We start from the raw sequence: 15,994 nt of genomic DNA, 5'->3' as shown, positions 1-15,994 counted from the left end.
TTAGCGCACACCCAGCTAACGAGCTAGCCATTTCACATCTGTTACACCAGCCATTAGGCTGATAGGCATGAAGTCATAAACAGCGCTGTGCTTGCGAAGAGCTGCTGGCAAAACGCACGAAAGTGCTGTTTGAATGAATGATTACGGGCCTGCTGCTGCTCAGTCAGACTGCTCTGTCAAATCAGACTTAATTATAACGTAATAACACACAGAAATACGAGCCTTTGGTCATTAATATGATCGAATCCGGAAACTATCATTTCGAAAACAAAACGTTTATTATTTCAGTGAAATATGGAACCGTTTGGTATTTTATCTAATGGGTGGCATCCCTAAGTCTAAATATTCTTGTTACATTGCACAACCTTCAATGTATCTCATAATTACGTAAAATTCTGGCAAATTAGTTCGCAATGAGCCAGGCAGCCCAAACTGTTGCATATACCCTGCCTCTGCGTGCAATGAACACAAGAGAAATGACAATTTCACCTGGTTAATATTGCCTACTAAACTGGATTAGTAGTTATAACTAGTGATTATGATTTTTTAAATTTTTTATAATATAAGTTGAATGCTAGCTAGCTATTTACCTTGGCTTCTACTGCATTCGCGTAACAGGCAGGCTACTCGTGGAGTGCAATGGTTAGAGCGTTGGACTAGTTAACTGTGCGGTTGCAAGATTGGACCCCTGAGCTGACAAGGTGAAAATCTGTCGTTCTGCCCCTGAACAAGGCAGTTAACCCACAGTTCCTAGGCCATCATTGAAAATAAGAATGTGTTCTTAACTGACTTGCCTAGTTTAATAAAAGGTATACAAAAAAATAATAATCGGAGCCCAAAAATACCGATTTCCGATTGGTATGAGAACTTGAAATCGGCCCTAATTAATCGGCCATTCCGATTAATCGGTCGACCTCTAATCTGCACGCACAGTGAGGCAAAGACTTTTGGAGGATGGTCTGGTGTCAAGAAGGGAAGCAAAGAAGCCACTTCTCTCCAGGAAAATCACCAAAATAAAAGCTAGACAGTCAGGGAGAATCCCAAATTGTAGTATTTTTGTCATGGCATAGGGCCCCTTTGATTTTGCTTTAATGTTTGAGTCACTCTGATAGCCATGGCAAAAAGTGTAGAATTGCAGGAAATTTGCTTTAAAACTGCACATTTTCCTCTCAGCCTCATGGCAAAGTGTAGAATTGCAGGAAATTGTATTTTACAGCAAATTTCTCTGTCTCATGGAAAAATGTGTAGAATTGCATGAAATTGGCTTTAAAACAGCAAAATTGTATTACTGTGGCCAACAGGAGAGCCTCTAAAATGGCCATGCCCCCACCACAACCAACACCAAAACCCAATTTTGATCCCGAAAAAACCCTGTTGTCCACATTGTTATTTATTGTTAGAAGGAACTATCATAGTAATTAAAAGAGGCGTGGCAGAAAAAGCTCATGTTCCTAGCTGGCTAGTTGCACGCCAATACATAACCGTAACTCAGCACTTATTGAGGAGTGTGTTCAGATGAGCAGTGAAATCGCACCTTTTTTCTCCAGCTTGTGGTCCATGGAGATGTGGTTGAGGGCGATGATGGCCAGCCATTTCTCTGGCCGCGACGCCGCGAGGCACTTCTTGAGCACGGTGCTGACATCACAGGCCACCAGCTGCTCCGCCAGGCTCTTACTACTAGAGATCAGCATGATGATCACCAACAGACCGTTCCTTACCGACAACATACACCTGGTAGGAGAGAGAGAGCAGATATCCCTTAGCCTCTACTGTAACAAAAGCAGTCTCATTATAGGAGTTGGGCATGTTAACATTCCCTTTGAGAGCCGGTCGAGGTGCAAATGACATACCCAGGTGTGTTGAGCATCAGTTCAATGGCAGCAGGGATGGCAGCCAGCAGTCCCTTGGAGCCCTCGGGGGTGGCAGAGCCAATACTGGCAAAGACTCCGAGCATCATGGGTGTGGCAGACTCAGAAAGAGGAAGACAGCAGCTGCTCATGCTGCTAAGGTTATACTTACTGGCGCCTGTGACGACCATCAGAGTCTAGAGCGGAGGGAAGAAATCAATCGTGGACAGAAACATGATAGAAAGCTTCTACTTTACAGCTATAGAGTTCTCATTATACTTGTCATCCCCTGCGTAAGAAATCTAGCTAGATTACATAACTGGCGGGAGTAAAAACAACTCACAACAAAGTGATTGGGAACTCACCGCCAGGGCAACTTGCTGGATCTGTGGAACAGTGGGGTATTCCTGCATACAAGAGAGGATGGCTTTGACGCCCCCCTCCGTGGCAAAGGAGACCCTCCACTCGTACTTGACCATGAGGGTGCGGGTGAGACGCAGGGTGTTGACCACATTCTCCTTGGGCTGCCCACACAGCATGTCGACCACAAGCTTCAGGACTTTATCCCTGTGGGGAGGGAGGGGGGCAGAGAAAAGTCAAAGATCGTGTTGGGAGGACACAAATGTCAAATGTGACCCTATAAGAGAGGAAGTGTGCAGGCAGCAGCCTTACCGGATGGTCTGGACAGCGTCTGTCCTGAGGGTGCTCCTTTCCTGAGGCCCCTCGTGCTCTAGGACCTTGGTGATAAACTTGATTCCAGCCAGCTGCTGGACTGGATCTGAGCCACTCTTCTTCATGATGTCCACCACCTCCCCAAGCTTCTCCAGGGCCGTCTTCTTGCCCTGCACCTTGGAGTTGTTGAACACTGGTGGGGAAAACACAAGGCAAAGCATGTTAGAGTAAGAATGGCTGTCATGAAGTAAATCATCCTGTATCCTGGGGTATATTCACTAGGAACCAAACGGAAGCAAATGGACTGAAATTGAGAGGGATCAACCTGAATTTGTCAAATAAACACTCGTTTTCACTTTCACATTGCAAAATATTTTGCTACAACAACAAAAATGGTTTCACTTGTCTTTCAATGGAAAAATAGTGTTGGCTACAGCTAGAGGTAGTTTTCCAAATGAAAAAACAAACAAAGCTCAAATACACTGACTGCCACACCTTTCATCTTCTCCTCCAGGTCTTCTGAGTAGTTAGACTCTTCCATGGGCAATTCAGACTCGGTGTCAGAGATATAGTCTGTAGGACTCTCCTTCTTAGGCTTCTTAGAAAATGAGCCCATGACAGAAGAGGAGGAAGCAGTGCCAGCAGATGAAGAGGTGCCCTGTCCTCCTCCCAGGCCAGAAGAGCCCGGGCAGCCGTCGGGCAGCAGCTCGTCATCCTCCAGGCCTCCCCCACCGCGCCTCATGTAGTGTTTAGAGAAGGAGTGGGAGCAGAGCAGGTCCCACAGACACGAGTTCTGCAGGGTCTGCTTCAGGTAGTGGAGCAACTTACGGGCCACCTCGCCTGGCACCGACAGCCGAATAAGAGTGGCCTCATCTGCGTCTGACATCTGACAAAGCAGAGAGAAGCAAGTCAAAAAACATTAAATCTATGGTCAACTTGCATGGGGGCTGAGAGTCATGAAAAGAACAGGAAGAATGATTAGATTAGAGAGTGAGGGGTTTGAAGCCAGAGGGGAGGATGGAGTGATGGACACTTGCCTGTTCATCGAGGCTCTGACGTAGGATGTTGTTGATCTCCTGCTGTTGCTTTGGTTCCAGCTTCTTGATGAAGAAGAGCACTTCCCACCACTCAGCCCGGCTCAGGGTGGCGCCATCAGCATGCAGCCCCTCAGCCAGGTAAGGCAACGAGTACAGCCCACCAGGAGGCTTGGAGAAGAATGTCTGACTCACTACATACAAGGGAACACAACACCAACAATATTAGACAGTTACTAATAAAACAATATTTGGGCATTTTGTTGAGATTACAGAATAACCTGCAAGTGCATTAGGGCTCAACGTTCATGTGCCTTGATGCTTTCGGAGCCACGCTATTGTTGAAAGTCACTTACTTAAGTGCGAGTCTGTGGGTGCAGGTGACCCCCTCTTACCAGCCGTTAGCTTGATGGTCTCAGTCAGGGAGGAGGCCTTCTCCTGGACGTCTTTCTCACCCTGTCCACTGGTGCCCGCGGCCATGATCTCAACCATGTGCCAGTGCACCCAGTAGGTCCGAGATAGGGAGTTCCAGTACACCTGTGCCCACAAAAAGAAGCAGACCGCAATAAGCCAATCACATTGAAGCAAATGTGAGCTTATATTGTTAATAAAGGTTTTTGTAACTCCGTCATCACTCTAAACCCTTAATCAGATCTCAGGAGCCAGCTGTGTGCTGATACCAGGTGTGATGTTTTGTACCTGCACTGGTGGCGAGCCGTCGTTACTGTAGCGGAAGTCCCCCTCATCACCAGTGCTGACTTCCTCATAGTCCTCCAGCATACGGACCAACATGCCGCTCTTCAGGTTGTCCTGCACGTATTCCACGTAAGCAGAGCGGCTGGCAAAGTCTGTGCGTGTCCTGAAGCAGCTGCCGGTCTTCTTCTTGGGTGGTGTTGTGGCTGCCATGCTTGAGGTGGTAAAGACAGGAAAGGCAGAGGCAGAGAAGCGGGGCTGGAATATGGAGCGCAGCATGCGGCGGGGCAGCACGTCCTCCTGGTCCTCTCTGCAGGCCCTGCCCTGGGCCAGGCTGCTGGACTGTGGCGGTTGCCGGTTGTGGTCCCAGCCCATGACGTGAACCAGCTCAGAGATGAGGTTAGCCATGGCCATGGTGAACTCAAACTCTCGCTGGACACGTAGGTTCTCTTGCTGGTGGCCTGTCCCTGAGGAGGAGCCTGGTGCGTCTTGCCGCTCAGAGCTTGACTCCACCCCTGCCGTGTTGAGCTTGTCCATCAGGGACGTCACACACAGGTACCGCTTCACCAGGGAGAACAGTAGCTTCCCTGGGATCTGGAGCACACGGGAAACGTCACATTCCATCTTAGCAATAGGTCATTTACTGGTTTGATCTAGGACAGGGTTCTCCAACTCAGTTCCTGGACAGCTACCCTCCAGCTACCCTCCAGTTGGTTTTCGCTCCAACTCCAGTTGTAAATAAGCTGATTCAGCTTATCAACCAGCTAATTATTCAAATCAAGTGCGTTAGATTCAGGTTGGAGCGAAAACCTACAGGGCAGTAGCTCTCCAGGAACATGGTTGGAGTGAAAACCTACAGGGCAGTAACTCTCCAGGAACAGGGTTGGAGTGAAAACCTACAGGGCAGTAACTCTCCAGGACGCTAGCTCTCCAGGAACATGGTTGGAGTGAAAACCTACAGGACGCTAGCTCTCCAGGAACATGGTTGGAGTGAAAACCTACAGGGCAGTAACTCTCCAGGAACAGGGTTGGAGTGAAAACCTACAGGACGCTAGCTCTCCAGGAACATGGTTGGAGGGAAAACCTTCAGGGCAGTAACTCTCCAGGAACATGGTTGGAGTGAAAACCTACAGAACAGAACGCTAGCTCTCCAGGAACATGGTTGGAGTGAAAACCTACAGGGCAGTAGCTCTCCAGGAACATGGTTGGAGTGAAAACCTACAGGGCAGTAACTCTCCAGGAACAGGGTTGGAGTGAAAACCTACAGGACGCTAGCTCTCCAGGAACATGGTTGGAGGGAAAACCTTCAGGGCAGTAACTCTCCAGGAACATGGTTGGAGTGAAAACCTACAGAACACTAGCTCTCCAGGAACATGGTTGGAGTGAAAACCTACAGGGCAGTAGCTCTACAGGAACATGGATGGAGTGAAAACCTACAGGGCAGTAACTCTCCAGGAACAGGGTTGGAGTGAAAACCTACAGGACGCTAGCTCTCCAGGAACATGGTTGGAGTGAAAACCTACAGGACGCTAGCTCTCCAGGAACATGGTTGGAGTGAAAACCTACAGGGCAGTAACTCTCCAGGAACAGGGTTGGAGTGAAAACCTACAGGATGCTAGCTCTCCAGGAACATGGTTGGAGTGAAAACCTACAGGAAGCTAGCTCTCCAGGAACATGGTTGGAGTGAAAACCTACAGGGCAGTAACTCTCCAGGACGCTAGCTCTCCAGGAACATGGTTGGAGTGAAAACCTACAGGACGCTAGCTCTCCAGGAACATGGTTGGAGTGAAAAAGGGCAGTAACTCTCCAGGAACAGGGTTGGAGTGAAAACCTACAGGACGCTAGCTCTCCAGGAACATGGTTGGAGGAAAACCTTCAGGGCAGTAACTCTCCAGGAACATGGTTGGAGTGAAAACCTACAGGACGCTAGCTCTCCAGGAACATGGTTGGAGTGAAAACCTACAGGGCAGTAGCTCTCCAGGAACATGGTTGGAGTGAAAAACAGGGCAGTAACTCTCCAGGACGCTAGCTCTCCAGGAACATGGTTGGAGTGAAAACCTTCAGGGCAGTAACTCTCCAGGAACAGGTGAAAACCTACAGCTAGCTCTCCAGGAACATGGTTGGAGTGAAAACCTACTACAGAAGCTCCAGGAACATGGTTGGAGTGAAAACTCTCCAGGGCAGTAACTCTCCAGGGCTAGCTCTCCAGGAACATGGTTGGAGTGAAAACCTACAGGACGCTAGCTCTCCAGGAACATGGTTGGAGTGAAAACCTACAGGGCAGCTCTCCAGGAACTCTACAGGACGCTAGCTCTCCAGGAACATGGTTGGAGTGAAAACCTACAGGGCAGTAGCTCTCCAGGAACATGGTTGGAGTGAAAACCTACAGGGCAGTAACTCTCCAGGAACAGGGTTGGAGTGAAAACCTACAGGACGCTAGCTCTCCAGGAACATGGTTGGAGTGAAAACCTACAGGGCAGTAACTCTCCAGGAACAGGGTTGGAGTGAAAACCTACAGGATGCTAGCTCTCCAGGAACATGGTTGGAGTGAAAACCTACAGGAAGCTAGCTCTCCAGGAACATGGTTGGAGTGAAAACCTACAGGACGCTAGCTCTCCAGGAACATGGTTGGAGTGAAAACCTACAGGGCAGTAACTCTCCAGGACGCTAGCTCTCCAGGAACATGGTTGGAGTGAAAACCTACAGAACGCTAGCTCTCCAGGAACATGGTTGGAGTGAAAACCTACAGGGCAGTAGCTCTCCAGGAACATGGATGGAGTGAAAACCTACAGGGCAGTAACTCTCCAGGAACAGGGTTGGAGTGAAAACCTACAGGGCAGTAACTCTCCAGGACGCTAGCTCTCCAGGAACATGGTTGGAGTGAAAACCTACAGGACGCTAGCTCTCCAGGAACATGGTTGGAGTGAAAACCTACAGGGCAGTAACTCTCCAGGAACAGGGTTGGAGTGAAAACCTACAGGACGCTACCTCTCCAGGAACATGGTTGGAGGGAAAACCTTCAGGGCAGTAACTCTCCAGGAACATGGTTGGAGTGAAAACCTACAGAACAGAATGCTAGCTCTCCAGGAACATGGTTGGAGTGAAAACCTACAGGGCAGTAGCTCTCCAGGAACATGGTTGGAGTGAAAACCTACAGGGCAGTAACTCTCCAGGAACAGGGTTGGAGTGAAAACCTACAGGACGCTAGCTCTCCAGGAACATGGTTGGAGGGAAAACCTTCAGGGCAGTAACTCTCCAGGAACATGGTTGGAGTGAAAACCTACAGAACGCTAGCTCTCCAGGAACATGGTTGGAGTGAAAACCTACAGGGCAGTAGCTCTACAGGAACATGGATGGAGTGAAAACCTACAGGGCAGTAACTCTCCAGGAACAGGGTTGGAGTGAAAACCTACAGGACGCTAGCTCTCCAGGAACATGGTTGGAGTGAAAACCTACAGGACGCTAGCTCTCCAGGAACATGGTTGGAGTGAAAACCTACAGGGCAGTAACTCTCCAGGAACAGGGTTGGAGTGAAAACCTACAGGATGCTAGCTCTCCAGGAACATGGTTGGAGTGAAAACCTACAGGAAGCTAGCTCTCCAGGAACATGGTTGGAGTGAAAACCTACAGGACGCTAGCTCTCCAGGAACATGGTTGGAGTGAAAACCTACAGGGCAGTAACTCTCCAGGACGCTAGCTCTCCAGGAACATGGTTGGAGTGAAAACCTACAGGACGCTAGCTCTCCAGGAACATGGTTGGAGTGAAAACCTACAGGACGCTAGCTCTCCAGGAACATGGTTGGAGTGAAAACCTACAGGACGCTAGCTCTCCAGGAACAGGGTTGGCGTGCCCTGATCTAGAGGTACATGTAGGAACACATTGGTGAGTAAAGGTACTGTACATAGACATAGAATGTGATTTGGTAGCTACCTGAGGGAGGTGGATTCCCTCAAAAGAGATGCCATGCTCCTCAGAGGAGGTGGTCTCTGCAAACAGCTCCAGGAGGGTGTAGCGATTGTCAAAGTCCATGTGCTGCTCAATACCGTCCTGCTGGCTGAGTGACAGGAGCACATAGGCACGGCTCCCTGGGGGAAGACAGAAGCACCATTGTTATTTTATGTGGACACACTCTCCCTCGTGCTCTCTCCCCCTCTGAGCTTTCACTGGTTGGTCTGTCATGACACCTAGTATTAGGGGTGCAAATATTTAATGTAATGTAAATGTAAAATTGGGATCCTTAACATTAAGAAAACATCACCCTCCCCCCACACACACAATTTAAAATCACAGTACAGCTGGCTCGCCTGCACTTTTTCGACGCTAATGTTACGAGATGTAGAATGTTGCATGTAGAATATCCTAACCTATTCAATGATGACATTGAGACATTGCAAGCCAATTAATTGCAAAATACAGCATTCCATTGCGAGATACAGCGTTTGATTGCCGATAGACAGCCCTAGTGCACGGTTCTAACTGTCTGCCTGGTGGCCGGCCTGCTTCTACTGTGCCCCTCCCCTCTCCCTCAGTCCTTTGCTAACTTGCTATGAAAGATGTGAGTGTTTGTGTTCTCAGAAGTACAGAACTAAATCAGTCTCCTCCATTCCAAAAATACGGAATCGTAGGAGCCAATTCCTAACAGAAGATGTGTTTTCTTTCAACTAAATATTATCTCACGACCTTCAAAGTACTTTTTCAGGTCTGGTCTGCAGGCAGGCAACGCGTAGGTAGCTCAAGATTATTTGATTGACAGTTCTGGTCACCTAGTGATGGACGTCGGCCCCGCTTCAGAAGCGGCCTTATTTTACAAACAAGTAAAATGCTCATTCAGTGGCGCTTCAAAACCATCTCCAGAGAAGGTTTCGTGTTGGCATTTAAAAAGCTGTAGTTTCCCCTAGACATAAAAAAACATGCCGTACCCGAGGCACTTTCAAGGGTATATGACTGCAGTAGATAAAACTTATTCACCCGGCTCTAACGGTCATACATACGTGATAGAACCATTATTCTTCATTAAGAATTGAAGTGGAATTTTATGATTTTTTTTAATTAAAAAAAATAGGTATTTAAACATTAAGCAAAATTGTCATCTAGTATCTAATGAGGTGGTTACCACTGTCCCAGGAGAGTTGAGATATACCAGAGCTTAATCATCGTAATCACCTGATTAACAATACATTTCAGTTTCACTCAATTTGCACTTACAAAACAACCTAAAATCCTGGCGTGGTAATAGAACTTAAAATTCTGTCTTTGTTTTTGCACTCGCACCAAGAAATCCATGTGAACAAATATATTTAAGTGCAGAAGTGTGTGACTAGGATTACAGGCAGCCCAATTACGTTTTCCACTAATTGGTCTTTCACCCAATCACATCAGATCTTTTCACATCAAATATTTTTCAGAGCTGACCTTATTGGTCAAAAGACCAATTAGTGAAAACGCAACCTTTGTGACAAAGCAAAGGCCTTTACAACCATACAACCATATCAGCTCCCATTCACCTCAGAATATGTCAAAAGTGTAAACACAGACAGGGTTCAAGAGATCTCCTGTGTACTCACGCATTTCCTCAACAGGGCTCAGCAATGAAAACAAACATCAGTCAGTGACAGACACTGACGGGAATGCAGAGCTGCCCTTAGCGTCATGTCTAAGGTCTCAGCCCTTCCTGATAGGAGTTACATCGAATAAAATTCCACAAGATTGTGAGCCTCATAGCCTAAGGAGAGGGAATTAAAAATGTACAGAAACCAAGAGACAATTCTATACAAGACAGCAGAGCACACGCATTCAGATCTTCATATTTTTTTTATAGTTTGGCCTCCCTAGTGACACTGCATCGCAGTGCTATAGTCGTTACTACAGACCTGGGTTCATTCCCAGGTTTTCCACAACCGGCCATGGACCCAAAGGATTGCGCACAATTGGCCCAGCATCGTCCGTGTTAGGGCAGGGTTTGGCAGATGGGGCTTTATTTAGCTCATTGCACTCTAGTGACTCCTTGTGGCGGGCCGGTGCCTGCAGCCTGCCTACGGCACCAGTTGGACGGTGTTTCCTCCAACACATTGGTGCGGCTGGCTTCCGGGTTAAGCTGGCGGGTGTTAAGGAGCGCGGTTAGGCAGGTCATGTTTTGGAGGACGCCTGGCTCCACCTTCGCCTCTCCCGAGCTCGTTGGGGAGTTGCAGCGATGAGTCAAGATCGAAAATTGCAGAGAAAAAAGGGGTTCCAATTGTTTTTATTAGAATAAAAACATTGTGAGTGGCTTAATAAAGAAAAAGTAGCCTACAATAAAAATAAAACAGCCAAATTCAATGAATGTTCCACTGTTTTCATAAAGCATGTTAGAAAATATACATTTCAGGCCTCCTGAGTGCGCAGTGGTGCTAGCTGTGCCACTAGAGATTCTCGGTTCGAGTCCAGGCTCTGTCGCAGCCGGCCGCGACCGGGAGACCTAAGGGACGGCATACAATTGGTTCAGCATCGTCCAGGTTAGGGGAGGGTTTGGTCAGCAGGGATGTCCTTGTCCCATCGTGCACTAGCGACGCCTGTGGCATGCCAGGCGCCGTGCACGCTGACACAGTCAAATCAAATCAAATGTTATTTGTCACATACACATGGTTAGCAGATGTTAATGCGAGTGTAGTGAAATGCTTGTGCTTCTAGTTCCGACAATGCAGTGATAACCAACAAGTAATCTAACTAACAATTCCAAAACTACTGTCTTATACACAATGTAAGGGGATAAGGAATATGTACATAAGGATATATGAATGAGTGATGGTACAGAGCAGCATACAGTAGATGGTATCGAGTACAGTATATACATATGAGATGAGTGTGTAGACAAAGTAAACAAAGTGGCATAGTTAAAGTGGCTAGTGATACATGTATTACATAAGGATGCAGTCGATGATGTAGAGTACAGTATATACATATGCGTATGAGATGAATAATGTAGGGTAAGTAACATTATATAAGGTAGCATTGTTTAAAGTGGCTAGTGATATATTTACATCATTTCCCATCAATTCCCATTATTAAAGTGGCTGGAGTTGGGTCAGTGTCAATGACAGTGTGTTGGCAGCAGCCACTCAATGTTAGTGGTGGATGTTTAACAGTCTGATGGCCTTGAGATAGAAGCTGTTTTTCAGTCTCTCGGTCCCAGCTTTGATGCACCTGTACTGACCTCGCCTTCTGGATGATAGCGGGGTGAACAGGCTGCCTGGTGGCCTGGATATATCGGGTGGATGATGTCCTTGATGATCTTTATGGCCTTCCTGTAACATCGGGTGGTGTAGGTGTCCTGGAGGGCAGGTAGTTTGCCCCCGGTGATGCGTTGTGCAGTCCTCACTACCCTCTGGAGAGCCTTACGGTTGAGGGCGGAGCAGTTGCCGTACCAGGCGGTGATACAGCCCGCCAGGATGCTCTCGATTGTGCATCTGTAGAAGTTTGTGAGTGCTTTTGGTGACAAGCCAAATTTCTTCAGCCTCCTGAGGTTGAAGAGGCGCTGCTGCGCCTTCTTCACGACGCTGTCAGTGTGAGTGGACCAATTCAGTTTGTCTGTGATGTGTATGCCGAGGAACTTAAAACTTGCTACCCTCTCCACTACTGTTCCATCGATGTGGATAGGGGGGTGTTCCCTCTGCTGTTTCCCGAAGTCCACAATCATCTCCTTAGTTTTGTTGACGTTGAGTGTGAGGTTATTTTCCTGACACCACACTCCGAGGGCCCTCACCTCCTCCCTGTAGGCCGTCTCGTCGTTGTTGGTAATCAAGCCTACCACTGTTGTGTCGTCCGCAAACTTGATGATTGAGTTGGAGGCGTGCGTGGCCACGCAGTCGTGGGTGAACAGGGAGTACAGGAGAGGGCTCAGAACGCACAATTGTGGGGCCCCCGTGTTGAGGATCAGCGGGGAGGAGATGTTGTTGCCTACCCTCACCACCTGGGGGCGGCCCGTCAGGAAGTCCAGTACCCAGTTGCACAGGGCGGGGTCGAGACCCAGGGTCTCGAGCTTGATGACGAGCTTGGAGGGTACTATGGTGTTGAATGCCGAGCTGTAGTCGATGAACAGCATTCTCACATAGGTATTCCTCTTGTCCAGGTGGGTTAGGGCAGTGTGCAGTGTGGTTGAGATTGCATCGTTTGTGGACCTATTTGGGCGGTAAGCAAATTGGAGTGGGTCTAGGGTGTCAGGTAGGGTGGAGGTGATATGGTCCTTGACTAGTCTCTCAAAGCACTTCACGATGACGGAAGTGAGTGCTACAGGGCGGTAGTCGTTTAGCTCAGTTACCTTAGCTTTCTTGGGAACAGGAACAATGGTGGCCCTCTTGAAGCATGTGGGAACAGCAGACTGGTATAGGGATTGATTGAATATGTCCGTAAACACACCGGCCAGCTGGTCTGCGCATGCTCTGAGGGCGCGGCTGGGGATGCCGTCTGGGCCTGCAGCCTTGCGAGGGTTAACACGTTTAAATGTCTTACTCACCTCGGCTGCAGTGAAGGAGAGACCACATGTTTTCGTTGCAGGCCGTGTCAGTGGCACTGTATTGTCCTCAAAGCGGGCAAAAAAGTTAGTCTGCCTGGGAGCAAGACATCCTGGTCCGTGACTGGGCTGGGTTGCTTCTTGTAGTCCGTGATTGACTGTAGACCCTGCCACATGCCTCTTGTGTCTGAGCCATTGAATTGAGATTCCACTTTGTCTCTGTACTGACGCATAGCTTGTTTAATAGCCTTGCGGAGGGAATAGCTGCATTGTTTATATTCGGACATGTTACCAGACACATTGCCCTGATTAAAAGCAGTGGTTCGCGCTTTCAGTTTCACGCGAATGCTGCCATCAATCCACGGTTTCTGGTTTGGGAATGTTTTTATCGTTGCTATGGGAACGACATCTTCGACGCACGTTCTAATGAACTCGCACACCGAATCAGCGTATTCGTCAATATTTTCATCTGACGCAATACGAAACATGTCCCAGTCCACGTGATGGAAGCAGTCTTGTAGTGTAGAGTCAGCTTGGTCTGACCAGCGTTGGACAGACCTCAGCGTGGGAGCCTCTTGTTTTAGCTTCTGCCTGTAGGCAGGGATCAGCAAAATGGAGTCGTGGTCAGCTTTCCCGAAAGGGGGGCGGGGCAGGGCCTTATATGCGTCGCGGAAGTTAGAGTAACAATGATCCAAGGTTTTACCACCCCTGGTTGCGCAATCGATATGCTGATAAAATTTAGGGAGTCTTGTTTTCAGATTAGCTTTGTTAAAATCCCCAGCTACAATGAATGCAGCCTCCGGATAAATGTTTTCCAGTTTGCAAAGAGTTAAATAAAGTTTGTTCAGAGCCATCGATGTGTCTGCTTGGGGGGGGGGATATATACGGCTGTGTTTATAATCGAAGAGAATTCTCTTGGAAGATAATGCGGTCTACATTTGATTGTGAGGAATTCTAAATCAGGTGAACAGAAGGATTTGAGTTCCTGTATGTTTCCTTCATCACACCATGTCCCGTTAGTCATGAGGCATACGCCCCCGCCACTCTTCTTACCAGAGAGATGTTTGTTTCTGTCGGCGCGATGCGTGGAGAAACCCGTTGGCTGCACCGCATCGGATAGCGTCTTCCCAGTAAGCCATGTTTCCGTGAAGCAGAGAACGTTGCAGTCTCTGATGTCCCTCTGGAATGCCATCCTTGCTCGGATTTCGTCAACCTTGTTGTCAAGAGACTGGACATTGGCAAGAAGAATGCTGGGAAGTGGTGCGCGATGTGCCCTTTTTCGGAGTCTGACCAGAACACCGCCTCGTTTCCCTCTTTTTCGGAGTCGTTTTTTTGGGTCGCTGCATGCGATCCATTCCGTTGTCCTGTTTTTAAGGCAGAACACAGGATCCGCGTCGCGGAAAACATATTCTTGGTCGTACTGATGGTGAGTTGCACTGATCTTATATTCAGTAGTTCTTCTCGACTGTATGTAATGAAACCTAAGATGACCTGGGGTACTAATGTAAGAAATAACACGTAAAAAAAAACTGCATAGTTTCCTAGGAACGCGAAGCGAGGCGGCCATCTCAGTCGGCGCCGGAAGTAATATACAGTCGCAGGTGTACGGTGTTTCCTCTGACACATTGGTGGGCTTGGCTTCCGGGTTGTGGGCATTGTGTCAAGAAGCAGGCCGGCTTGGTTGGGTTTCGGAGAACGTACGGCTCTCGACCTTCACCTCTCCCGAGTCCGTATGGGAGTTGCAGCAATGAGACAAGACTAACTACCAATTGGTTACCATGAAATTGGGGAAGAAATTTAAAAAGGTAATATATTTCTACATTTCCTCTCCAGCAGAAAGTTGCTAAGAAAGCTTAAAAGCAGTACAGTTAAAAATATTATTTCTCTTAGCCAATATAATCCATCCACCTGACAGGTGTGGAATATCAAGAAGCTGATGAAACAGCATGATCAGTACACAGGTGCACCTTGTGCTAGGGACAATAAAAGGACACTAAAATGTGCAGTTTTGTCACAACACAATGCCACAGATGTCTCAAGTTGAGGTAGTGTGCAATTGGCATGCTGACGTCAGGAATGTCCACCAGAGCTGTTGCCAGATAAATTAACATTAAAATTACCATAAGCCGCCTCCAACGTGTAACCACGCCAGCACACGACCTCCACATCCGGCTTCTTCACCTGCGGGATCGACTGAGAACAACCATCCAGACAACTGATGAAACTGAGGAGTATTTATGTATGTAATAAAGCCCATTCCGGTCACAACTTGCAGACTTGTTTATGTGCTGCTGTGCGTTTTGTTGCGAACCTTACTTTGCTACCTGACAGTTTTTACTTTTTAATTACCGTTTATAATTTTTTGTTTTTCCCTTGCTCTACTTTTTTTCATTGAACTTCTTCACTCCAGACACTTTATCTGGACATGGTTTGACAGCATAGCAAAGGATTGTGATGACCACATAGGAAATAGGATGATGTATGTTTAAATTAATGTTGCTTTTTTTGCAAAAATAAATATATTTTTTTGCTTAAATTCTTTCTATTTTTTTGTTAGCCGGCCTGCCAGCTTAGTTGCATCTGCCACTAGCAGTCAGTGCAGTCAGTTCAGCTATCCCCATTGAGACCGTGTCTGTGCCTCGACCTAGGATGGGCAAAACTAAACATGTCGGTGTTCGCCTTAGAAATCTCACTGGAATAAAGACTTCCTGCCATTATTGAAAGAGATCATGATACCTCACATCTCAAAATAGGGCTACTTAATGTTAGATCCCTCACATCCAAGGCAGTTATAGTCAATGAACTAATCACTGATCATAATCTTGATGTGATTGGCCTGACTGAAACATGGCTTAAGCCTGATGAATTTACTGTGTTAAATGAGGCCTCACCTCCTGGTTACACTAGTGACCATATCCCTCGCGTATCCCGCAAAGGCGGAGGTGTTGCTAACATTTATGATAGCAAATTTTAATTTACAAAAAAAGAAAAACATTTTCGTATTTTGAGCTTCTAGTCATGAAATCTATGCAACCTACTCAATCACTTTTAATAGCTACTGTTTACAGGCCTCCTGGGCCATATACAGCGTTCCTCAATGAGTTCCCTGAATTCCTATCGGACCTTGTAGTCATGGCAGATAATATTCCAATTTTTGGTCACTTTAATATTCACATGGGAAAAGTCCACAGACCCACTCCAAAAGGCTTTCGGAGCCATCATCGACTCAGTGGGTTTTGTCCAACATGTCTCCGGACCTACT

The 15,994-nt window shown here is 47.5% G+C and overlaps 1 protein-coding gene across 4 annotated transcripts in view; it reads right to left on the bottom strand.

Annotated features, from left to right (window-relative positions):
* The window catches only part of LOC124041348 (cullin-9-like), a 74,442-nt gene that overhangs the window by 50,378 nt on the left and 8,070 nt on the right, over window positions 1–15,994 (bottom strand). For 3 of the 4 annotated variants that reach the window (XM_046358840.1, XM_046358837.1, XM_046358838.1), the window contains exons 3-11: window positions 8,178–8,332; window positions 4,253–4,840; window positions 3,910–4,090; window positions 3,557–3,747; window positions 3,015–3,405; window positions 2,520–2,712; window positions 2,213–2,414; window positions 1,851–2,044; window positions 1,535–1,731 (exon numbers count right to left, since the gene is read on the bottom strand). In XM_046358840.1, coding sequence (XP_046214796.1) covers window positions 1,535–1,731; window positions 1,851–2,044; window positions 2,213–2,414; window positions 2,520–2,712; window positions 3,015–3,405; window positions 3,557–3,747; window positions 3,910–4,090; window positions 4,253–4,840; window positions 8,178–8,332 — 2,292 coding nt within the window. The remainder of the gene's footprint in view (window positions 1–1,534; window positions 1,732–1,850; window positions 2,045–2,212; window positions 2,415–2,519; window positions 2,713–3,014; window positions 3,406–3,556; window positions 3,748–3,909; window positions 4,091–4,252; window positions 4,841–8,177; window positions 8,333–15,994) is intronic. The other variant, XM_046358839.1, reaches the window with a different exon arrangement.

Source organism: Oncorhynchus gorbuscha, linkage group LG08 (genome assembly GCF_021184085.1).
Source record: "Oncorhynchus gorbuscha isolate QuinsamMale2020 ecotype Even-year linkage group LG08, OgorEven_v1.0, whole genome shotgun sequence".
NCBI lineage: Eukaryota > Metazoa > Chordata > Actinopteri > Salmoniformes > Salmonidae > Oncorhynchus > Oncorhynchus gorbuscha.
The sequence above is the reverse complement of the archived record's forward strand: the minus strand, read 5'-3'. Positions and strand labels throughout refer to the sequence as shown.